This window comes from Phragmites australis, chromosome 22, assembly GCF_958298935.1.
Source record: "Phragmites australis chromosome 22, lpPhrAust1.1, whole genome shotgun sequence".
NCBI classification, from domain to species: Eukaryota; Viridiplantae; Streptophyta; class Magnoliopsida; order Poales; family Poaceae; genus Phragmites; species Phragmites australis.
In genome coordinates, this window is record NC_084942.1 from 1395627 (window position 1) to 1421029 (window position 25403).

General features: G+C 42.3%; 1 protein-coding gene across 1 annotated transcript; it reads right to left on the reverse strand.

Annotated features, from left to right (window-relative positions):
* Window positions 1-3981: 3981 nt before the first annotated feature.
* LOC133905490 (zinc finger CCCH domain-containing protein 53-like) lies at window positions 3982-7937 on the reverse strand. The gene is made up of 9 exons (XM_062347296.1): window positions 7031-7937; window positions 6804-6968; window positions 6504-6689; window positions 6292-6392; window positions 5930-6196; window positions 5634-5838; window positions 5034-5216; window positions 4857-4929; window positions 3982-4727 (listed from the first exon to the last, which is right to left on the reverse strand). Exons 1-8 carry the CDS (start codon window positions 7675-7677, stop codon window positions 4896-4898), a joined length of 1788 nt encoding a protein of 595 aa, XP_062203280.1. The 5' UTR covers window positions 7678-7937; the 3' UTR covers window positions 3982-4727; window positions 4857-4895.
* Between the last annotated feature and the right edge of the window lie 17466 nt (window positions 7938-25403).

Sequence of the window (25403 nt, forward strand, 5' to 3'; positions counted from 1 at the left end):
GCCGGCCGGAGAGAAGGCCCGCTTCGTCGACCTGTCGCTCGGCCCGATAACGTATGTGATTCCGATGTACGGAGAGATCACCGGCGTCAAGATGATCACAAACGAGAGGTTCCCTTCCCTGACTGCGTGGATGGCGAGTTTCTTGAGCTCCCCGGTCGTGAAGGATCGCCTGCCACCGTTGGACAAGCTGAAGCCCCGGTACCAAGCGATCGATTCGTGAAGCATTTCTAAACAGCAAAAAATGAGTAGCAGACACACACTATATGCCTCTTCAGTTTGCTTGGTGTCAATCTATAGCACAAACAATGTTTATTAAGGCCGTCTCTTTAGTTACTCTAAAATTACGTTAGGGCATCTCCAAAGAAATCGGCATCTAGCTGTCATATCCCTGTGCCTGACGATTTGCTGCTCGCCTGCTCCGCAAAAAGCTCTAACAGAATCGGCAAACTTGCTTTTTCACGTCTGCAGGGATGCGGGCTGCGTTCGGAGATGGCAAATTTGCCAAAGGTAAACGGCACCCGTATTACTGTGCATAGCGTGAAGGAGAGTAATGGAAAGGAGGAAATAAGATAGCTGTTGGAGATGAAAAAAATAAAGAATACTATAATAATGTTAGAAGATGCTATAATAATATTATAGAAGATAAATTTTTAAAGTTACTATTAGAGATGATATTACAAAAGAGGCTACTCTGGAACTATGTACAGTATAATTGTCGGTACAGTTTCTGAAGAAAGAATGTTGTTTGAAAAGAGATTGTACAGAATCTATAGCACTGTAGCAAAGAAAACCTTCGTTTTTCTGACCATTCTTTTTTTACTGTGTAAATAAGAGAAGCCAAGATTTTACACGTAGTGGTGGTGCATAGATTGCCCCCATGGTGGTACGGTGGTACTAAGCTGAAATTTGTCTTTTTTTTATTGTATAAATAATTATTTGAGTTAAAAAAAATTGAAAAGTTAGATGATAGTATCTTCTATGCTACATAATTTTTTCGAATTTTTCATAACTATTTCAATAGTATTTTAAATTTTAAAGTATTAGAACGTAATATTTTTATTTTTAAATATGACGCCCGTTGTAAGAGGTGACAGGAGTCTAGATTTATAATTTTTAAAATAAACATATATATTTGTATTTTTTATTTAATAATAAAAAAATTCACCGACGCACTGCTCTAAGTAAAAAAGAGGTCGATTTTTCACTGACACACTGCTCTGTACAGTAAAAAAGGTCTTTGACAGTGCGATACTAGTAGTAGTAGTAGTACAGAGTGGGCACAACACAGCCCGTGCCTGTGCCTGTGCCTGGGCGACTGCAACCCATCAGCCCGGGACTGATCGTATAGCATCTGGGTACGCTGTATCCAGACACAGCTGAGAGCTGCTCTGTTCATCTCCAACATGCATGCATGTATGTCGACGCTGCTACCATCTGATCTCTCCCTTGATGCATGCTTCTGTTCCAACTCTGTAGCTAGTAGCGGATCAGATCATGTTCCTCCTTGGTCCTAGCTTATGTTGATGAACCATGTGTGTGACTGTCAGTGTGTGTGTGTGTTTTCAGCAGCAGCAGCAGCAGCAACACGTATATTGGCCATGCCTGCAGGAATCCAAAGTTGGAATGGCCGGCACTGTTTCCATGCATGTCCAGCTTAGGGTTCAGTTAGCGTAACCTCTTTCTTTTAACCCGGGATAACGTACCCGTCGTATGATTGATTAGAAGAAGCGAATTAATTTTGCCAAGAAGCGAGTTACTTAGTCAAAACAACAATCAGAGCAACCCAATCTAGTGGTTGAGCATTCGAGGCATGGGTCCAAGGTTGTAAGCTCATAGCTAGAGTGGTACATAATTCGTCTTGAACTTCATGGACAGAATCTGAGTGCCAACATGTCGACTGCAACCTGTTTATCTTTGTGCGTCACTTGGCCCAAACTTCTTTGCTTGTGCTTCGAACCTGTGAAACAAGCAATGTATTTGCATTACGTAGTAAGCAATTCCCAGTAAGGGCATGCTTCGATTCATTAAGGAACAAACTCACCTCGTGTTGTAGTTGCTTAGTTCGATCTCGGGTCAATGGTCCCTTGCAAGTATGAAACCTTGTCTTGTTCAGCAAAAGGATGAATGAGTGCAGCTAGGGATGTCCTCGTCATCAAATGCATGCCAATTTAGGCTCGGCTTGAAATCTGTATTGAACTCGAGCCTAGGTAGGCAGGCTTAGAGCAGCTAAATCGTGTGACTGGGTTTCAATTTCATTTTACAATTTTTTTTTTTACCGGTGAAAAAATGAAATTCGTGAAATTTTGTCGAAATTTCAGTTATTTTTCGTTCTCTTTTATATAGGTCCTATATGTCAGTAAAAGAAAATTTCGAAATTAAATATTTCGTTCCCCTCAGAAATTTCACTAAAATTTTATTCTATGCCTGCATGTGATACTTGGTTGCCTTGTTAAATTTGAGGCATTGCTACTGCCACTGCAGATGCCGATGTTAGGATATGTAACCGGGGCAAGAACGTGCTCCAATGGCAGAAGCAAAAAATAATGCAAGGATCCACTGAAAATGACATGGAGAGAAGGGGTAAGTGGGAGAAAACTAGGTGATATTTATTTTTTTAAGTCCACTCTGAAGAGAGGATAGGATGGTGGTCACTTATAGGGGGGAATAAATCAAATTTCATGCCCTTGTTTCATTTTTTTAATAATGGAAAACAAATTTCCGGCCTATGCAACCTACCCCATGCATATGCTCATGCTGCTGCTACAAGTTGTAGCTCCCTTGATGCCGTTGCTTTCGTTGTCCCCGGAAACGCAACCCAACATCAGCCGTTGCTTTCTTCCGTTGATGGCACATCTCACTCGCATGCCCAGTGGTTAGGGACAATTTACACTCCGTTCATGCCTTTTCTGGTGCATTTCTATACAGCGATAGTTTATATCTGCTTTGCTTAATTGAGTCTTGCTGCTCTCTCCAACGCCCCAATCATTGCTTAGAAACCTGAACTATTTTTTTTTTTTTTAAATGATGAGCAGGAGCACTGCTCTTTCTTTGAAGCAGAATGACGCTATATTTTTTTTCCTGATGACATGAAACATGAGCAATTTGTCTGATGACATGAAACATGAGCAATTTGTCTAAACCACAAGATCCAATGTTGCTGCTAATAAGTGTAATCTGCCTTAGCAAATATTCGGGCAGTTTGCTTAAAAAAAAACATGCTAACAAGTGTGAGGACGAGACAACCCATTGCATTGCATTGCACGAAAAAAGGAAAAAAAAAAACAGTTTTGCTACCTCCCAGTCAAATAAATTTGAACTAGAAAACAAATAGAAAACGAGAAAACAAATGCTCGGGTGGGAGGAGAAACGATTTAGAGATGGGTGGGGTGGAGATTAGGTTATAAAAGGACGGGTATATCTGAATGAATGGATCTAGATCCATCGGTCCTTAAAAAATGACCGAGAGAAATGTACGTACTATTTTTTTTACGCAATAAAGAGGAGACCGACAAAAAGAAAGAGAGAGAGAGACCGAAGAAGAGGATGCATGCGCAAAGCTCAAGTTGGACTTGTCCATTCCATCATACCAAATGGTTCGTGTGTTGTTCCCCCTTTCCCCATCAGGTCTCCATTCACAGCCATGTCAATTTCACTGCACTTGATTCACCTCACTCTCACTCTGCCTTTCGTTCGGACAAAAACATCGTCAAAACAGACCAAAATTCGATCATTCAAATTATGAACTTGCAATGGATCGCTGGAAATTCCTCCATAAGGTAGTACGGGAAAGAATGACATATATTCAAGAACTGGTTTGAGTAAAGCAATTGAACCCACCACACAAATCTACCACCATCTTTAACCAGCTGCAACCAACTTACCTGGCAAGACAGAGCATTGGCATTTCATAAACATTTTCAGATTTAATGTTCAGATTTTAAACATTTGTGAATCTTTCTAGGACCCGGACAGATTACAACCTTTGAGCTCCAGAACCTGTAGTTCTGTTCGGACAGATCGCCTTCAGTATAAAATAAAGCAGTGAGAATATACTACTCCAAAAACAAATACATGACTGATAATTACTTTTCCATTTCTTTGTCTGCTAGCTTCTACTGTTCTACTACAAGGGTGAAACGGAGAAGAGCAAAAGGTGCGTCTGTGCATGCATGCATGACTAGTTCATGGGCAAAAAAGGGCACAGATGATAGGGGTCTTCGCAGAATTGCTGATGAGGTGATTACACTTCGATTCTCGGCACCCGTGAGCAAGTGCTCTGGTCCCAGCAGTGCCCCTCTCATCACTTTACCTTCTACATCCGCGGCCTGTCTGGATTTTGTCCACTCTCATTCCTTTCTCTCTCTACTACATCTCACTACCACTGTTTCTCTTTGGATGTCTGTATGCAGCCATGTCACTTGACAACAACTGGCTACCAGGACTAGTTACAACAGCAGCTACGGTATACTTGTATTATCATACTACTAAGATCCACACTACAGAGGTGCATACAAGATGATGCTAATGTAGTAATGTTCTAGTTCTTGATACTGGCAGGAGCTACTAAACGACTAGTATTATTTATAGGACTACTATCATATACTTGAGGCCTAGAGCTAATAACAACCTAGACTTGTTTCCTTTCTTTGTCGCTGTTCCTCTCTGAAGATACACCTAGTATTTGCTAAAGCTTTCTACCCTTTCCTCCACTTGAGTCATGATAGTCCCTGCAGACACACACATAAAAACCCAATACACAACCATCAGGAGTTGAACGGAGGCTAATTTTATATGCATCATGATTGAGTTGACTGGTTGTTACAGCACTCTCAAAATACAGGGTTGTTGATACTTACTCCCAGCTTAGAGGAAAGGAGACCCCTTTTACTCTGTATTCACAGCCCAATGGCTTCATGCCCAGAGGAGAACCTGAAGGAACAAGTGAACAATTTCTTACCACTACATAAACAGTAACAAGAACACATCCTGCTGTAACAAACAATTAGAAAACATAAACTGTTTTGGAGTTTTACCTGGGCACTTGAAAGAAGCAGGAGTTGTAGGGGGGCAGCTCAAGGGTTGGGGGGAAGAGGGATGAAGCCACCTGATGAGGGCTGCTGTTGCTGATGTTACCATTTTGAGCTGTTGTAGCAGTATCAATGGAGGCCTTGGTGGGAGATGCAAAGGGGCTTTCAGGCAAATTGTGCTCCACGCCACTACAATTCAAACAACAAGAAACATATCGAACCTGGAAAGACCAAACCCAAAAAGGGAACAAGTTGCACCAAGATACTGCTTAACAATAGCAATTAGTTTTGATCATTAGTTTATTTTCTCCTTTCCCCTACCCTTTGCCATTGCATTTCTTTTCCCATTTTTTTACTTCCAATCAAGAGCACCTATGATCAGCACTCTAACAGCTTATATACCTCACCTCCTTTTACAACTGCTTTTAGAGGCACATTTGCTTCAATGATAGAGAATAAATATGACACACAGATAAAGAAAGGGAAAGGTACTGCAAGCCTGCTTTGTTTCTCTATGTGTGTTCTTTTTTTTCTTTCCCCTAAAAGAAGAAATAGTCTGTGACCATAGTGCCCATTTAGTAAATACTCCCACAGCAACAATCCTACCTTTCTTGGAATCCACAAGCAACATTGGATGGTGCTACCCCAGGACCAGATTCCCTCTTCTGCTCTTCCCCAGGGCTGACTGCATGCCTGGGAGTGTCATCACCATCCTCCTCTTTCTGCTGCTCCTCTTGCTTGCCTTCTGCAGCAGTTGCAGAGACAGCAGCAGATGCAGGCACACTCATGGCAAGGCTATTCAGCTTGTTATCTACAATAAGAAACCATGGAGTTACAACCTCTGAACCTGCAAGCACCTCATTAATGAAGAGCCAAGAACTTGTTAAGATCAAAGACTAGACCTTGGATGGTGACATCCTCCAAGTGGACGGCACTGCCATTCCCCTTGACGCTGCCTTTGCCATCAGTTTGTCCCAGAGACAAGGATGAGCCAATGGGGGAGCTGAGATGCTGACCCCTGCTCTTGAGGTCGAGAAGCTGCAGCCCCATGAACCGGCGGCTCTGCAGCTCGATGGCTTGCTGCAGCTCGGCTGCCTGCTGCTGCTCTTCCAGCTTCCTCCGCAGAAATGCCTCGTGATTGGCGATGTTTCCATACATCATCCTCGGTCCTAACAATTGCAAAATCAACTTGTCAAACGTCTACAAGCTGTAGCGCAAATTGCGGCAAGAATGCATGCATGTAGAGAGATCGGTTACTACTCACCAATCTGCGGATGGTGCAGGTCGAAGGGGTCCCTGGAATCCAGCAACCCGGTGGGAGTCGTGCAGCCGGTGAACTCGCCATGGTGCGGATGCTGAAACTTCCTGCAATCAAACAAAAGCACAAAGAAAAAAAATGCATTTTTAGCATCGGAGTTGTGAAAACAAAACAAGCAATGTGCAAATTCGCGGTGGAGGAAGGCGATGGCGGCGTACCTGAACTTGTCGGGGACCTTGCCCTTCTCCTTGTAGGGCTTGACGAGCACGCGCGCGTCGCAGACGAAATGCGGGTTGCCTTTGGCCAGGATGAGCTTCACAGTGTCCGCGTAAACGAAGGTGACGAACCCGAACATGCGCTTCTGCTGGTATGGGATGCGCACGTCCTGCACCGGCCCGTACGTGCTGCACGATCGCCCAACCCGGCCCAACACGATCAATCGATTTCATCCATCACTGAACTAGGAAATAGTCTGAACAGAACAGAACACAACACGACAATGTCGGCGTGTTTGGTACCTGAAGTAGTTGGACACGTCCTCCTCGCTGAAGGTGGAGTCGGCCGGGAAGGTCAGGTAGATCTGCCGCGCGGCGGGGTTGCTGATGAGGTCGCTGCGGTCCATCCGAGGCGAGCGCAGGGAGAACCTGTGCATGTCCTCGCCACCAAGCAACATGGCCGCCGCCCTGAAACAGCGACCCAAGTTAGCAAGGCCCAAAAATGCAATCGTGGGCGGTAAAGGTGGCACCTTTGGGGCTCGCTCTGCTGCTGCTGCTGCTGGAGCAGGAAGTTGAGGCCCTTGGGCGACGGCGAGAAGGGGAACGCGGACGCCATGAGCTGGTGTGGCCGCGCGGCGGCCAAGGCATTGGCGCGCATGACGACCATCTCCCGCTCCGCGGCCGCCGCGTCGTCTTCAGGCAATCCGTGCAGGAACCGGCAGGAGGAGCCGTTCTTGCAGTACCCCCGCGCGTAGTACAGGCAAGGCCTCCACGCGCCCACCTCAGCGTCGCTCAGCGAGAAGCGCCGGCGGTGCCCGCCACTCGCCGGCGACCAGCAATCGTACTCCTCCGGGTAGAGCGCCTCGGCGCCGTCGTACCCCACCTGGTCCCCGGCGAACGGCGCCTGCTCGGCTCCAGGGCTCGGCATCCCCCACGGCGGGCCCGCCTGCAACGGCCCGAGCACGGGCGACGGCGGAGACGAGGGCTTGTGGGCGAGCTCCGCGCGCGCGCTGAGGACGAAGGCGTGGAGGAGGTGCTCGGGGCCGAAGGCGAGGCGGATCAGTTCCTTGTCGCTGTTGTCCTGGATGAGGAGCATGCCCACGATCTTGGAGGCGTTGTCGGGGTCCATCTCACGCACCCGGTCGAACACCACCTTGGTGGCCTCCCAGGCGTCCATGGCGTCGCAGGAGGCAGCAGCCACCCTCCTCTCCTCCCCGGGTGCGTTCTTATGAGGTGGTTTGCTTCTTCTTCGAGAGGAGGGGGAAGAGAAGGTGAAGATCAGAGTTACAGGGAGGGGAGAGGAGCGGGGAGGGGGCACGGTTGTAAAAAAAATTGCAGCAGCACAGTGAATTAAATAGGCAGCTTGGGGACGGTGCGGAGGAGAGGGAAAAGGGGCTCTTCTCTTCTCCTTCGTTTCAGTTTCCCTCCCTCCATTGATGTCATGTTTGGGGAACATTTTGGATTTGAACTCATCTCTCTAGCCTTCTAGGGGTTCATTTAGCTTGCCCAACAAGAGATAGATTAATGGGTTAATTGTTGTGTATTCAATTTGATTTTAAATTTGCATGTTATCACATTTTGTAAATGTAATCACGTAAAGCAATAGTATTGCTCCATCAACGACAAAAACGCTGCTGGCGAGGAGTTCCAAATTTGAAGGGCCAGTGAAAAATCGTAGCGTTGTGTTTCCAAATTTTTACTGGTAGTTAGGTCATTTTCAACAGCTATCTTAAATTTTTATTCTTAAAAATATTATTATAGTATTTTCTATCACTATTACAGTATCTATTATTTTTTTTATCCCCAACAGCTACTCTATTTCCTACCTTTAACTACTCTTTTCTTCCCTCCAGACCTGTTCTATAAACAGTGTTGGTGCAGTGTTTTTGAGCGTTGCTACAGTATTGCGTACTGCTAAATAACCCGAAAAATACAGTCCCATATTCTCTCATAATACTGTAGTAGTACTGTACAACATTATGTATCACTGTAGCATTCAACCAATTTCCAGTGCTACAATACACTAGCACTGCTAGAGCTGGACTTACCACTCATAAATACCAGATGATTCTAATAGTTGGCATATACGGTTTAAAGCCTGAACAAACTCCAGCCTTTACATGCACATCGGAATGGTGTCCCAATGAACACTATAGTAACTAGACAGCTGTCGAAAGCTTTTTTGAATTGGAATCCAAGGTTAGACCATCTAACCATATTCTTTTTATTTCTTTCTCTTTCTAATTCTCATTTCCATTCTTATTCTTTTAATTTTTTTCTTATCTCCAACAGTTTTTCTTTGAAATGATTTATGAAGAGAAAGAAAAGAGAATCCCGTTCTAGAGAGAATAACCTTGAGAATTCTTTCGTGACAGGAACTGTGAAGGAAAACCGTTGAAGCGTCGAAGGAAATGGAAATCTGTTCGTGAAAGAATTCTCGTCCGTGAAGGGAATCCATTAGGGATGCTCTTAGGCCTCTCATGGTGTACTAGTATGACTGATTTCTTCGATATTAATTAGTTGTCTAGTTAGAAAAAAATTGATGTGATAAGCAATTTAAAAAGAAGAGATAAGAGTTTATACTATACTATCTAAGTCACAACTCCACTTGGTATCGTTGAAGTGTCACATCAGGTTTTTCAAAAGAATAACCAGGTACATTTTACATATATGTCAGAATCAGTTTTATTATACATATGCTGACATCATCAGTGATAAAAAGTTTTATATCGTACAAAATAACTTTATTAAAATAACTATCAGAGTTTTGAATAACAGTGGAAGAATACAAGAACACTCCAATGAAACTTCAAGGCATACCACAGTCAATCGATTAGAGGCAGCATGATCTAGGACGCTCTGTCTTCATTGTAGTCTTCAGTTTCCATGATCTTAGCGTAGTTTTCTCCAACTGAACAGTGTTTATTATTGAAAATAGCAAGTGTGAGTACATATCATACTCCACAAGTATGAAAAAGTGTGACATTAGAGCTTAAGGCAAGAAAGGTTTGACTCAGGTTTACTACACCTATTATATCCTAACTTAAGACTCAAAAATATATAGCAATCATATTTACTATGTATGACAACACTAACTTCACAAGAATAGCTTATCGGATTTCATCCGACTACCAAACTCACCAAATATTCCATATCCGACTACCAACTCATCAGGTTACCACCACCCGACTACCAAAACTAACCATCCAAGATCCTCCACTAATCATGAAGAAGTCCAAGTCGCTCTTCACCGTGAGCACAACTGATATACCAGTTTTACACTTTGCAGATATTGCACATTTTACTCACGAGTCGTGATTTCATCACCCGTATTACCAAGTGACAGTCTCTATGTTACTGACAAGGCTGTTACTAGGACTGACAATTGGACCCGTGGATTCGGGTATCCACAGGTTCCAAACCCGACGAGTCCGGGTTCGGGTCACAATTTTCGCGCATAGGTCTGGCGGGTTGGGTACACGAATCGGGTCGGATCGGGCTCGAGTTTAGTATTTCGCCCATGGGTCAGCCGGTGGATACATATGCATGTAGCCCAGCCTAACACATTGCATTGCATTTTAGTCTAACGCAACACATTGCAGCCCAGCCTAACTGAAAAGTCTACTTAGATTGTCCCAGCACATTGTAGCTCCCGTTGTCCGGCCGCTTGTCAGGACCCCGAACCCGGGTTCCCCTGTGCCTCCTGTATCAGTCTCTGGATCAAGTAGCTGATACGCACAGAATTCAATAGAAGAATATCAAATACATACTTCAAATACAAATAAGTAAAATAAATACCTGAAAAGAGAAAAGATGGTATGGTGGACAAGAATCTATAGCAGACCAGCCAGCCAGAAGAGCCTACAACGCAGCGGAGCGAAATGACAATGCAACCCAATGCCATAGGAAACTCGGGTGCGGACGCGACCTTAGACTTCTTCTCTTTGACTTCATCTGGGTTGAGGTTGATCTCCAACTCAACAATCTGAAAGCAACAAGACTGAGTACGGAAGGTACTCAACAAGTCATATACTACTTCAACGGGTTGATAGATGCATAATGGATATTTCAAGGATAAGGCTTTACGGTATAGTTTTAAGCGTAAAGCAGGTTTTATGCAGGTATTCAGTTATATTCTCCACTGTTAACATTTTGAAATAAATATAACAAAGTTTTTGAAAACAACTACAAGCATCTTCTGTTGGTATTGAGTATCACCTTAAGTCTCCAACGTATGAGAAGGTAACCTGGTAACAAAGCTGTCAAAACGGTTTTAAAAGTAACAATTGCAGGCATCTTCTGTTGGTACCGAGTATCATCTCAAATCCCCAACGTATTAGAAGGTGACCTGATAGCAAAGCTGTCGAAATAGTTTTAAAACCAAAACCAGGGTAACAAGTTATATCTGGGGTTTTTCGGTCCTAGGAGAGGTTATACCTCACTCCGCACTCCATTTGATCACATCTGGTGTACCTCTAGTACCACACAGCTTCTGGCGGATCGAGTCAGGAACTACATCACACGGACATCTAGTCCGCACACTCACTCATCAAGACTCACGCACCCGGAGTCTATTCGAGCATGACCATGCCTTCGCATGTCCATGATCGTAGACACGGCTATTCGAATAAATTTACACTCTGCAGAGATTGTACAACTTTACCCACATGATATGCTCAGCCTACAACCGTTGCAAGCGGAGGAGCGAATCATACCGAGACTCTTCAAACACCTTTCATGCTGGGCTTTTCCACGAGACACGCCAAGTCCCAGAGCTGCATGTTCCGAAGGCCAGCATCCCTTTTTAAGCCTAAGCCGGTCCCTGAAACCTCCAAACAGTGGGACAGATGGACCATTGGCTGCTCGTTGCTCTCAGCCTCCTTGTATGATGCCTAGCTCAGTCTAGTGAAGGAAAAATCAAGTCCTGCCCATACAGGACGCATGGTTGCACGGGGGTGGCTAAGCGTGACGGCACAAGACTCGGTACTTAAGCGGTCAGGCTAGGCATCTTCATAGGCAATGAATACCTCTATGTAACTCAAGCCCCTAAGAGCATCCTCCCTAGAGGACTACTCTACATGCCCACACCAAAACAGTTTTCACCTATTTTTACACATCACCATCCATGTCCCACATGGCATCAAGGATTTCACGACTATCATGGAATTCACAACCATCAAGAAGGCATGGTATATGAGTTATCATTGATAATTGTAACACTTACCTTCGAAGAAGAGTGTTTTTAAAAGAGATGTCTCCGAGGAGACGTATTTCATCCTAAGCATACTAAATATCAAGGCGTCTTCTATCGTTAATATATTTAACAATAGGTATTTCTATGGTGATATGTATTCTAAATGATGATATGTAAGACATGACAGTGTTGATAGGATTAACTACTACAAATAGTTTGAAAGAAAATGTAATATATAGCACATGCGATAATAAGTCTGACTTTAGTTGATCATGTATATTATTCAAAAATATAGGTTCAATATAATCAAAGAAATAGGACTTGCCTTCCTGAAGGGTCAATTCACGATTGGTCTAGTTGTTCGAGTTTCCCGGGGTTCTTCTTCATCGCTGGACCTTGCCTTCAGTTCCTTCCTCGCGCTTTGGCTTAGAACCATGACTTCGAGCCTACGCAGATTAACGACAAGAAGCGCACAACGACTAAGCAAATGAACACCAAAATAAAATCAAGAAATACCAAGGCAGAAGAAGAACGACTGAAGGAAAACGACGAAAGCTAAACCTAGCGGAAGACGATCGGCAACTCTTAAGCAACACGAAGCTAATACACAGAGAATAGTGGGATCATCTAGCGAAGCTATGTTAAGCTATTAACCTAGTTATTTTATCAACTTAAGAGAAAGCCTAAACAAATCACAATTAACTAGGTGAACACTTATTAGATTAACTGCCGGAAGGTGACAACTTAGGGATTCTACGTGTAGGTGAGTGCACATGTACATGCATGAATGTATTTGTAATACTTACGTTTATATGTATATGAGCATATATACATATATACATAAGTATAACTCTAGACGATTATCTGTGCTTAAGTATGGAGATTAATTATTCTAATCTATAGCACTAAATATGGTTATTTAGTGGTTAATCTTAATTACTTAGTGTTATTTAATTTTCACACTAATTAAGTTATATTTTATTGCTATCATAAAAGCATGCATATGATTAATTAATTAGGTTAATCTATCCTTTGAATCTAATTAATTAATTATCAAAAGGTTATTCAATTAATTAATTATTCTATCATACTCGAATGATATATATATTTATTTATTTAACTACTACCCTGATTAACTTATTACATTAAGTATACTAAGATTAATTTATAACCTATCACATGAAATAACAATATATTGCAACATTGATTAAAAGATTAATCTAAAAACTACCCTTTAACCCGCATGATGATTAATCTACACTTAAGCTGGATTAATATAAGAAATTTATACAAGAGCTGGAGTGCGGCTAAGCTGCTGGCGGCATAGGCTGGCGCGGCGGCGACGCAAGAGCAGAGGAGGACAGGGGAAGGAGGAGCAAGGGAAGGGGATGCTCACCGAAGATGGCTTGAGCTCACGGCGACGAACGATGATGACGTGATGATGGCAACATGCATGGTGGCTCAGCGGGGAGCCCGCGGTGGCGCATGGCCGAGCAAGGCAACGTTTGCGGCTTTGGAACAGTGTGCGCGAGCTCAGACATGCGAACCAGAGCTCGGTTGTGCGGTATGGGGGAGCTGCTGCTGCTTGCGTGTACGTTGTGATGTTGTATGCAAGTGCAGAGCTCGGTGGTGTGCTGGTGGGGAGGAAGGGAGGGTAGAGGATGTGGAGCTCTGTGTTTGTGTGTTGTGCTTGTGCGTATGTATGCATGTATGTGTGTGGAGGCTTGCAGGTGAAGCTTGAGAGGAGAAGAGCAAAGCTGCTTTGGCCTGGTTGATGGAAAGATCAGAGAGGGGGATGGGCATGGTGATATCTTTTGCTGGTGCAAATGAGAGAGAGCAGGGAGGAGAAAGATCTGAGAAGAGAGAGATGAGAGGATCAGAGAGAGAGAGAGAGATTTGTGTAATAAATCAATTGATGTATTTGAGTTTGTAATGATTCAATTTGAATAGGTTAAATTGAATCGAATTGGCATAATTCAAATGAGTTTGAATTAGAAACTGAAAGACTTGAATTGAAATGGCTTCAGATAAATCAATTTGGAATGCATGGTGTTGTAATTGGAATGTGTGATGATTCAAATAGATGTACCTGAATTGTATGTAATTGAAGTTGAATTGAGACGTATGACGATTGAATGAATGTATCCGAATCTTGAATTCGAACACATGATGATTCAATTGGACCAGATTGGATTGAAATTGGATGATTGAATGTAAATAAAGTTGCCTAGAGGGGGTGAATAGGCTTTTCTAAAAATTAAAACTAAACAACGAATTAAACAGATGCCTGATACTCCGGTGAAGGTCGGATACTCTGATCTGTCCGAAGTATCCGGTCTAGTCTGAAATATCCGGTCTATACAGGATCTCGAGAACAACTGAAGCTAAGCAAGTATAACTAAGGACTAAAAGATAACACAAGTGCTATTATCAATACAAAGCTTAAACAACAAGAGTTAATAGCAAGATGATCACAAAAACTAATATATGGGAAAAACTAATATATGGGAAAAATCTCAAAATTACACAACTAGTAAAACTTGCACAAGTGAGAGACAAGAAATTATCCCGGAGTTCGATCACCTCACAAAGAAGTGCCTACGTCTCCGTTGAGGAGCTCACAAAGAGCTGGGTCTTTTCCAACCCTATCCTCTTCTAGCGACCACAAAGATCAAGCTAGATTTTCTTACTCAAGTCGATGTCGATTACAAACTTCCCGTGGTACTCCACAATGATTGAGTACTTTACGGGCGACGTCTTGCCGTCTAGGAGCATGATGCTCCAAGAGAAACAATCACAAATGTATGCTCGATGATGAACTCAATTCTCAACGACTCAAATTCACTTTCCAAACACAATCTCTCAAATTTGACGCAAAACTAAGCACTAGAGATGTTTGGAGGGCTTTTAAATGCTCTTGGGAAGCTTTGTGAAGGTGGAGCTCAGCAGCAACAGCAAGCAATAAATGCTAGGGGGTGTGGGGGTATATATAGCTCACCCTAAAAACTAGCCGTTACTGTTCTGACATACCTACCCCGGAATATCCGGTGAACACCGGAATCTCCGGCCTGAAATCCAAAACGGGCTTAGAACGGTGTCAAAACTAGCCGTTACGGTTCTGTTGAACTACCCAGAGTATCCGATGAACATCGGAGTCTCCGGGCCATACTTAGTCACCACGAAGAAACAGTATGGAGACTTGTTGGACTCTCCGGCCTCTCCAGGTACCGGAGTATCCAGTGAACACCGGAGACTCCGGTCATTTAAATTAAATGGTAACCGAGGCTCTCTGGCGGAGTCTCTCTCGGAGACTCCAGCCAAAAACTCCAGTCTTTTTTCTATTAAAAATAAAAGACCGAGGCTCTCTACCGGAGACTTTCTCAGAGACTCCGGCCAAAAATTCACCAACTACTGGAGTATCCGATGAACACCGAAGCCTCCGGACAATTAAAAATATTCGGAATCGAGACTCTCTGGCAGAGTCTTTCTCGGAGACTCCGGCCTAAAATACTGAGTACTGGAGTATCCGGTGAACACCGAAGACTCCGGACTCAGTACACACTGCCTATTTTTTCCGGTGTCTGTGGGTGAATGTGTCTCTCAACTATCGATTCTAATAGGTTATTTTGAGCATTGAGACACCATAAAAGTTAACAATTGCAACCCTCTTAATAGTACGGCTATCCTAGACTCAATTTCAAAGATAGAACAAATTAAATCCTAGAGTACTACATACCGCTTCTGTTTTCTTTTCAAGGGGCGTCAATCGTTGTGAGCCTTCACAAATGAGACTAAAATATGTTCATAGTTTCGATAAACATATTAGTTCCTTAATCGTTTTGTCATCAATAACCCAAAACCCACTTAGGGGGCCTAGATGCACTTTTAATCTTCTCCTTTTTGGTGATTGATAAAAACACGATTAAAGCTTACCAGAGATAGCTGAATGAAAAGGATTTTGAATTCTAAAAGATATGACAAGCTCCCCCTAAATGTGTGCATAGATTGAGAATTGAGTTGAGCTCAAATGCACATATTTAAGAGAAAATTTTGCAAGAGCTCCCCTATATCTTAGGATCTGTGGGATGCAAGATTGAGTATACAAAAGTATCCAAGATGCATATGACAAGATATATATCACTCAATCTAATAAACAAAGCATGACAAGCATGCAATAGAAATAAAATACACACTTCCCTACAATAGGATCAATGTGATTAAGGACATTTGGCTGGATGTTGCTTAGTGATCTTCAAAATCTTGATCTTGAAGTCCCTCGAACTGTTCCGTAACATTATCGACTAATCGCAAGGACTACTGACAAACAAAAAAAAGAACATTAAGAATATCATACCAAACAGTAGCAAAGCACTATAGAAAAGCTTACTAATGGAAAGTACTCATTAATACGATCGCGTGAGCACAAGAATTGCCTAAAACGGAGCTTGTATGAAAAAGTTATAAAAGTTTGAAGTTACATAGGTCTTTCTGTAAAAGAATAGGGACAATTTGGTAAAAACAAAAAAGTATAAAGGCCTATTTGTAAAAGTTTAGGGACCTATATACAAATAAATAAAACTTCAAGGGGCTAAATGTAAAATAAACATTGCTGATAGGGTCTTTTTTAAAACAGAAAAGTTTAGAGGGCTAAATGCAAAATTACATATTTAAAAGAATTATCAGATTTATTTTTATTTAGAAAACCTAATTGTGACGTCAGCACGCTGATGTGGCTCGGGAGTGTGACGTGGCTTGCTATGTAGGACAAAAAAAATGTCTGCATGGCACGTTAACGTGGCTATGCCGATGGAGATTATGGAGACACCTGGTGGCTTCTTACTAGTTCCCGAAGGGGTATGGCCTGATCTCAACTTAGTTGTTGCCAACGGATCGAATGGCTCAAGGCGATTGGAGAAGTTGGCGGTCAAAGGTGATAGAAAAGCAGCGGCACTGCTTTGGACATCGTCGAAAGATTGTCGGAGATGCTAGATCTAGCGCGTCTGGGCACGGATCTCGATGAGATATACCGTAATAGAAAGAGGAGTGCACGAGGATCCTCACCGTGGGGTTCTCGACGACCGGGAAGAGCTCGGGGATGGTGAGCGGTGATGAAACACGACTGGGGTCATCTGTGTGCTTTGGGGATGGGGCTCTGGCGGCGTGAGATGAATTCGACGATCGGAGAAGCTTGCTAGGGGTCCTGTGATGCCGAAGAGGCGGTCAGCGGGTCTCGGGGTGCTACGGGGAGTGCTGGCGATGAAGAAGGGCGACAAGGCTCACCGGAGTTCGCAGGGAAGGTCGTGCAGGGACGGAACGACATCAAGGAGCGATGGGGAAGGATTCTCGTGCTCCTGCGAAGCCGGCGGCAGCCTCAGATGCGCTGGAGAGGGCTTGGGTGCAGCGCATGATGCGCGATGGAGCTCTGGGGTAGCAACAATGGCAACTCAGCAACGGTGAGGGACGGCGGTGAGAAACAAAGAGGGGTGGTGAGGTTAGGGCGGGTTTATAGGCGCGAAGGGCCATGGGCAATTATGGAGTCGTGGGCACGGGATCGTGGGCACGCGCCAGTGGAATCGTGCAGGCGGTTGTGACATGACTGTAGGAAGGGGAAGGGGCTAAATGGTAGGCTCGGGCCGTCAGAGAGAGAGGGGAGAGAGGAAAAAATACGAACGTCACAAACCTACCCTCTTAAAAGAAATCTCGCCTCGAGATTTTGGTGGACTAGAGAGGTTAGAAGGAAGAGCATGCGGCCTTAGGGTTTGTCTTACGATCAGATCTTCATCTTCTTTAGCGAGATTATCGAGAAGTCTACCAAACATCTTTCTAACTAAGGTTATATTCCTACTACTGACATATTACTTTGATACCACTTCTATCACGCTCGATTTTTCAAAAGAATAATAAGGTGCATTTTACATGTATGCTAGGATCACTTTCATCACACATGTGGTAACATCATCAGTGATAAATAGTTTTATATTGAACAAAATAATTTTATTGAAATAAATACCAGAGTTTTGGACAGTAGCGAAAGAACACGATAACACTCCAACGAAACTTTAGGGCACACCACAGACAATCGACTGGGGCCAACACGACCTAGAACGCTCCGTCTTTGTTGTAATATTTAGCTTTCTTGATCTCCGTATAGTCTTATCTAACTTAGCAGAATTTATTATTTAAACTAGCAAGTGTGAGTACATATTGTACTCTACAAGTATGGAAAAGCATGATATGAGGGCTTAAGGCAAGAAAGGTTTGACTCGGGTTTACTGCATCTACGTCATCCTAACTTAGGACTCAAAAAGATATATCAATCATATTTATTATGTGTGACAACACTGACTTCACAAGAATAGCTCATCAGATTTCATCTGACTACCAAACTCACAAAATATTCTATATCCGGCTACCAACTCATTGAGTTGCTACCACCCAACTACTAGAACCATCCATCCAAGATCCCTCACTAGTCATGAGAAGTCCAAGCCATTCTTGACCATGAGCATGGCTGATAAATTAGTTTTATACTCTGCAGAGGTTGCACACTTCACCAACGAGTCGTGATTTCATCACCCGTATTACCAGGTGACAGTCTCCATATTACTGTGCTGATCAAGCACTTGCACACTTTCTATAGTGTGCAGCTAGAAGATCACTACAAGGTCGTTACAAAGCTCCAGTTGACCTGTAAGCACACACTAAGGTTTCATTGCTAACAATGATTCCATCATTGCATAGGCGCCATCTTGTGCCACTCAACCATCTACTGGTGCTTATAGAATCAGAGGGGTGGCTAATTAATTGGTCAGACTGTACAATATAGGCCTCTTAGTTGCGCTGTTCAGCTAGGTTACAGGCTTCAAAAACCGGTCCTTAGAATCCCAAGCGGGTACTACCACCAACCCACAGTGTATACCCATACTTATGCATACCCGCACCATCATCATACCACCTCCTACTTAGAATCCCTATGTTCTATATTGCTACAAAGATTACCCAAACCAGTTCATATTGTATAGACCATTAAACAGATTAACATTTAAACCACCCGACTCGACAACACGACTAAGTCTTTCTACCCTCGACACCCAAACTAGAACACAGACGACAAGGATAATCTAGAAAGTACTAGTAAACTCTAAACATGGGATTCATATTGACAAGCATGTAATAGAAATAAAAGACACACTTCGCTACAATGGGGTTAATGTGATCAAAGACACTTGCCTGGATGCTGTTTAGTGATCTTCAAAATCTTAATCTTGAAGTCCCTCGAACTGTTTCAAAATATTATCGATTAATCATGGGAACTACTGACAAACAACAAAAGAAAGCACTAAGAATAGCATATCAAATAGTAGCAAAGCACTATAAAAAGCTTACTAATGGAAACAAAAGGAAACACTAAAACGAAGCTCGTATGAAAAAATCATAAAGATTTGAAGTTACATGGGTTTTTTTAAAGAACATGAACTATTTGGTAAAAATAGAAAAAGCTAGGGGCTTATTTGTAAAAGTTTAAGGACCTATATGCAAATAAATAAAACTTAAAGGGGCTAAATATAAAATAAACAGTGCTAATAGGGTCTTTTTGTGAAAATAGAAAAGTTTAAGGGGCTAAATTCAAAATTACATATTTAAAAGAATTAAAGATTTATTTTTACTTAGAAAACTTAATTATTTATTTTTACTTCGAAAAGGGCTGACAGGTGGACCCGACGCGTCACATGAATTTGTTCAGTGATTGCCCTATTTCACCTTGTTTCCGCTCATCACTGAAGCAGTGCAGTGCGGCTTTGAGTTGCCTTTCTCCCGGGCCATCATCTTGTTCATTTGATTGTGTGCATGGATGCATGCCCGATCTCTCCAGGCGAGCAACAAGTACGGAGGTAGCAGTAGGTGCCTGCATGCTTTCAGTTCCGGCCTTCCGGGCTGCCTTGCAAGAAACAAAATTGTTTTGGCCCTGACGTTCATGCCTGGAACACCTCCGTTGTTTTGGTCCATTTGCTCACCCAAGTCACTGCTGGTGCTGAGCTCACACGAAACGCCACTGGTGTGCGTCACTGCCTTTACAAAAGCAGCTCGATCTCGGACGATTACAACTTGCACCGGCATGCAGGATTGCAGCTGCAGACGAGAGACCAGTTGGTGATCGAAGTCGCTAGCTGTGTTTGTCCCAAAACTCTCTGCTTCGAGACGCGACAAGCAACGGCTGCGTGCTTGCAGGAAAAACATATGAGGAGCAAACGAGGAGGAGAGGTGGTTGGGGCTTGCTTCAGTGCAGTGCAGGTGCAGCCTTGGAGCTAGTCGATTTCTTTTCAAAGAGCTTGGAAATAAAAGCTGAAACAGACGACAAACATTCAAAACATTTGGCCACACACTACTATGTTTGCTGGCTTTAATTTGTTGTGAGCTTCGCTTGAATAAATGCTACCTACGTGAACCCAAAGCTCGAGTACGTACGTGTTTGTTGCTTGCCATTGTGGTCCTAATTGTACTGCATCGTACCATGATCCAGCCATAAACAAGTCGTCCAATAATATTAAGACGCCTCCTATTTTACAGTCGCACGGTAGCCTAGAGGGAGGCTGCGGGAGACAGGAGGACACGACTACGGTGATGGGCGCTCCATAAGAACACTTGGATACAAGTGTAGAAATAATACTTGTAAGTTATTTTATATCTTAGAACACTTTAGCATTTTTTATAAGATATAGAATATATGAATAACGAGATTCGTATAATTTTTGAGAAATATAATCTCTCGGCTAAAAAAGAGTAACTACATTTAACCATTAAAAATGCCCTAATAAAATCACGGTGTCACACCTACAAGAGTTTGTGCACCTCCGGAGCACTATACAAGAGGTGACCCTACAGCCAAATAAACCAGATGACAAATGGACTCTAGCCCAACAAGACGAATACACAGCAGCCTCGACGTATCGTGCCCAATTCCTTCTCCATCGGCTCTAACTATAAAACACTATTATGGAAAGTATGGGCACTGCCTGCTGCAAATTTTTCACTTGGCTAGTATTGCAAAATCACATTTGGACATCTAATAGGTTGGCCAATCGAGGATCGCCTCATAGTCCCTCTCGCCCCATCTATCGCCAATCATGGAAAATTGCACATCACCTCCTGGTCCGGTGCAGATACACAAGAGGCTTCGGAACCTCATTGCCAGTTGGATCTCCCAACCACTGCTACAGCCTATAGTCTATCTGTCAGAATATACGGACTTAACCTATTATATTTATGTAATTTTAAATAAATTTTAAAGACATAATTATATAAGATGGGTGTGTATTTTTAGTCACATCTTATTAGTGGAGGTGAAGAAAGATCAGCTTAAAATAATTTCTCTCTTTCACCCACTTGGCATGTGTAGATGAGAGAATAGCAGAATGCACTCGGTTGCTCACCTCATGGGGCGCGGGGGCGTGATACCTGCGTGATTGGTCCGTCAAAATCGGGTCCAGTTAATTACGCATGTGTGACTTCTTTTTACAGTTTTATTCTTTTTGCTGCGTAGGTAAATAGTATATAAAAATTATGTCAGTTAAGTGTCCAATCGTAACATACCTCAATCGCGCAATTCTCACTCTATATATATCTGACAACTGCCACCACAAAAGAGTAGACACAATTAGAATTTTACCAATTTCCCTCTATTACGCTGTCGCATATAGTCTACTCCATCTCACCGCATCGGTGTGCACCGACAAACGAGAGAGCAGGTCTCCAGAACCCGTCGCTCTTAGGATCCTGCACCGGAAGATAATGAATAAGGTTTTTAAAAAGCGTTCGTCGTGACTGCTCACGATCAACTTTCTCTACATCATCGTGATCTACTTGACTACTCCATCTTCGTCATCGTCCACTACATCGACATTATGGAGGTATCTGCATCTCACATCGCCGTCAGATATGTACATTATAATCTATATTAGATAGCTAGTCAAAATCTTATTCGAGTATTTAATTAAGTCTTTTTGAAGTTAGTCGAAATCCTGCTCGAATATTAGTCAAGGCTCTTTGAGGTTAATCAAAACCATGTTTGAGTATTTAGTCGAAGCTCATCAGAGTTAGCTGAACTACTCAAAATTAGTTATATACATATGTTCATGTTTCCGTTATATTAGGAATTAAATTAAATTAAATATAAAACTATTATTTTATCCACCATGGGCCATCCAGCGATACAATACATGAACGGTGGACTGCCCTAGTCTACACCAACGTCATCCCAAAGAAGGCGCTCAAAACATTCATCATCCTTGTAACATGGATATATAGAAAGAAAGAAACTTGTAACATGGAGATCTAGAAAGAAAGAAACTTCAGGATGTTCCAACATAAAGAAGCGTAGGCTATGACTCTCTACGAGAAGATCAAGAAGGAACTAGCCGGAGCACGGCACCTGGCGGAACTCATAAGGAGAGAGACTAATCATTTATTTTTGTTTCTTTTGCAGTCTTCGTGCAGCATCTTGTAAAACTCTGTCGTCTATCATTGAAATAGACACAATCTCGTATCTTTAGTTGAAAAAAGAAAAAAGATTCTGCCACGTAGAGGTGATGCTAAGGGCATGCTTCGCAAGTCTTTAGCTCTAAGAATTTACTAGTTATTCTTAAATTTATAGAATTAGATTATGACTATATTGAGAATATTTGAATAAACTATCTTGTTTTTATTTTAGTTAAAAATAGAGACTTGAATAACTTAATTCTAACATATAATCTTAAAATCTAATATGAACTTAAAAGCTAAAGTTGTATCAAATAGTACCTAAATTGTCGCTATGGGCGGATCCAGGCGAAAAACTCAGTAGGAGCAATCTATATATAATATCAAGCATACACCGGGAGTTCAGCTTGAATTTATTGTTAAGTGAGGGCCTTCTAACTGTGCCGAGTGATGGCACCCATGGTGAAAAATAGGGAATAAGAACCGGCATGTGAACCTGATTTTGAGTGAGGCCCCTGTGCAGCTCAGCTCCCCTGATTTTGACACCATTGCCAGTGAACAGCTGAAGCACTGGCCAAAAAGCGTGGCGCTATGGGTGCAGTCATGCGCACATATATAAACTTTCGTGAAAAATTAACGGGGAGAACACAGAAGCAGCTTGGAACAGTGTGCAGCTAATCATCAATAGTTTAGTTCCAGATATTGCAGTAGTACTGTGCTACTGTCTAACAGGGTCCACTAGCTAATCACCGGCATCTAGGCATGAAAAGCTCGAAAGAGGTTGAAGAGAGCAGGAGCAGAACTCCAATCGGCTGGTCAGTTCACTCGCTATCGTTAAATTTACCGAGGGGATGAAAAACCGGCTCTCCAACCGAGCCTGTTACTATGGCGCTCGCTACTTGCTGCCTTCGCTGGTCACATCCACCTAGCGGCAGAGTCTTTGTTATCTCAGCTCGCTACTTCGCTATGTGAACCCCACATAAACAGTACTCATCATATCCAATTTCTCTTCTCATTTTTTTTCCAAAATAGTGGTTTTTTATTATTTTAAAAATCTTAGAACTTTTTGTATGAGTTCCATAATCCATTTACAATTTATTTTAATTATATTCCAAAAAAGCTTGTGTAGAATGTAAACTATTTTTTAAAAGGCTATTTTTATAACTTCTAGCAATTGTTAGGGACTCAAATAATTTCTCAAGAATCTGAAAAATCATTAATATTATTCTTATATGATGGACTAATTTCTAAAATTATTTTCAGTCCTAGCTTATATGATGAAAATGAGTTTATTTGTAATGCTCTATTTATATGTATTTTTATATTTTCATGTGATACTCTTCTTTTAATTCAATTTGACTTCCAACAAAATTTAAATATATACAAAATTTAACCGTTGCAAATATTGCCGTTGTAATTTTTTTATTTATAGGATACTAATAAAATATAGGGGAGTGGAATTTAAGGAGAGAGATTTAAGGAATCGGTTGAAGTGTGCTGATAAATAGGGAGTGAAATATGAATAGGAGCTCCCTATATAAGAGAATAGGGAGCCAAATTTGAGGGATCGGTTACAGATTCTCTAACATCTACTAATGTTTCATCTTAACTTATATCTTAGATATCAAATGTACGTCTATATAGGATTAAATCTGATATGACAAATAATTAAATGATAAAAGGGAAGAAACTAGTGTCTTGCGGAAGAAACAAACTATGGTCAAAATATAAGAGAAAAGAAACAACAAAATATACATTGAGAAAAATGTAACGTTCTTGATATATGTTGTCGCATTTATCTATTCGTCGTACAGAGCCCTCTAGATACAAACTATAAATATTATGTATTAGAAGAATTATTTATTAACATGTATTTCTTGTGTTATCTCTTCAATAAAAAATAGCTATAGACATCTTGTTGGCCTAAGAATTATTAATCGGTACAATACGTACTGCCCGTGCCTGTGGTGAATGATTCAAGCTTTGAAACCATGCGCCCATCGATCATCCAGTTTCCAACATAGATGATAGGTTGTCCTCCTACTTAGCTGTATGATTTCCTGGTGCATCCACTCGTCAATCATGATGCATTGCATGCATGCAAAAAATGGTTTGCATTACCTACTATACAGAGAGAAAACAATAGGAAGTCGAGCAATTCCCATTGCATGTCAAGTCATTTCGACTTTTACAGTCCCTATCTTCTCAGTCACCTCATCATCCCTCCTATTTTCCACTAACAGTGTGCAGCTAATCATCAATAGTTTGGTTCAAGATATTGCAGTTGCACTATACTACTGTCCAAGACCATCTTCGTCAAGAGATACTTTAAAATTGATTCTTTTTTCCATATAGAGATATTTCAAAAATATTTTCTACTAAAAATCTCCCCCCAAATAGATGTCCAATTTGTAAATCTCTATATTCCAACAGCTATATTCCTACTCTCTACCTTTCCACTTTCTTTGTCACATCGAGCAGCACATAATCCACTTTCTTTGTCACATCGAGCAGCACATAATCAAGAATAGCAGCAAGCAACAACAATCCAGAACATCAAGTTGAGTGCCATCTCCTATCCAAAATCGAGAACATCTAGCAAACAGCAGGCACAAGCAACAGCTGGTTTGGACTGGGACGGCCAGAGCTAGGAGATTATCGGTGTCGGAGGATAAACTTCTCAAGCGAGGATTCGAAGGGATCCTTTTGAGATTCGGTCGGGGGATGATTTTGAATCTATCTCGTGTGTGAATTAATGAGAGTAAATAAGATGCAGCGGGATGGATGATCAGATGCTAGTAGAGTAAATGCTCGAAGGATTTTTAGACAGGTTCGGGCCGCACGGAGTGTGATACCCTACTCCTGTGTGTATGCTATAAATGCTCTGAGAATGCCTCTTTGTGGATCTCTTACGTTACAAGGATTTTTGTCTAAGTCTAGAGTTTCGTGTATCCTGTCTTCGTTAGCTTGTCCGCGTCTGTTGAACTTCTTGAACTTGTCTTCTATCACCTCACTTGAACCTTGTCCTTCTCCGAGGTGCCCACCCTTTCTTATATCCCGTCAGGGCGGGATGGCGTGCCCAGAAAGAAGGGCGCGAGTCCCAAGACGCCATAAATAGAAAGCAGACATCATGGGCTGCAGCTTGACATTACGAGGGGGGAGGGGTTGAAAATGCGCCCCCGTCCGGTCCTATCGTCATCATACCACTTTTCAGCCGGTGTAGTAGGGGGCCC

Bases quoted from the DNA above. Each gene is read 5' to 3' on its own strand.
- LOC133905490 (XM_062347296.1), bottom strand. From the start codon at position 7,677: ATGGACGCCTGGGAGGCCACCAAGGTGGTGTTCGACCGGGTGCGTGAG. The intron at 6,197-6,291 runs GTGAGTAGTAAC...TGCAATTGTTAG, and splicing joins CCTGCACCATCCGCAGATTG to GACCGAGGATGATGTATGGA. The intron at 5,839-5,929 runs GTCTAGTCTTTG...TTCTTATTGTAG, and splicing joins GGAGGATGTCACCATCCAAG to ATAACAAGCTGAATAGCCTT.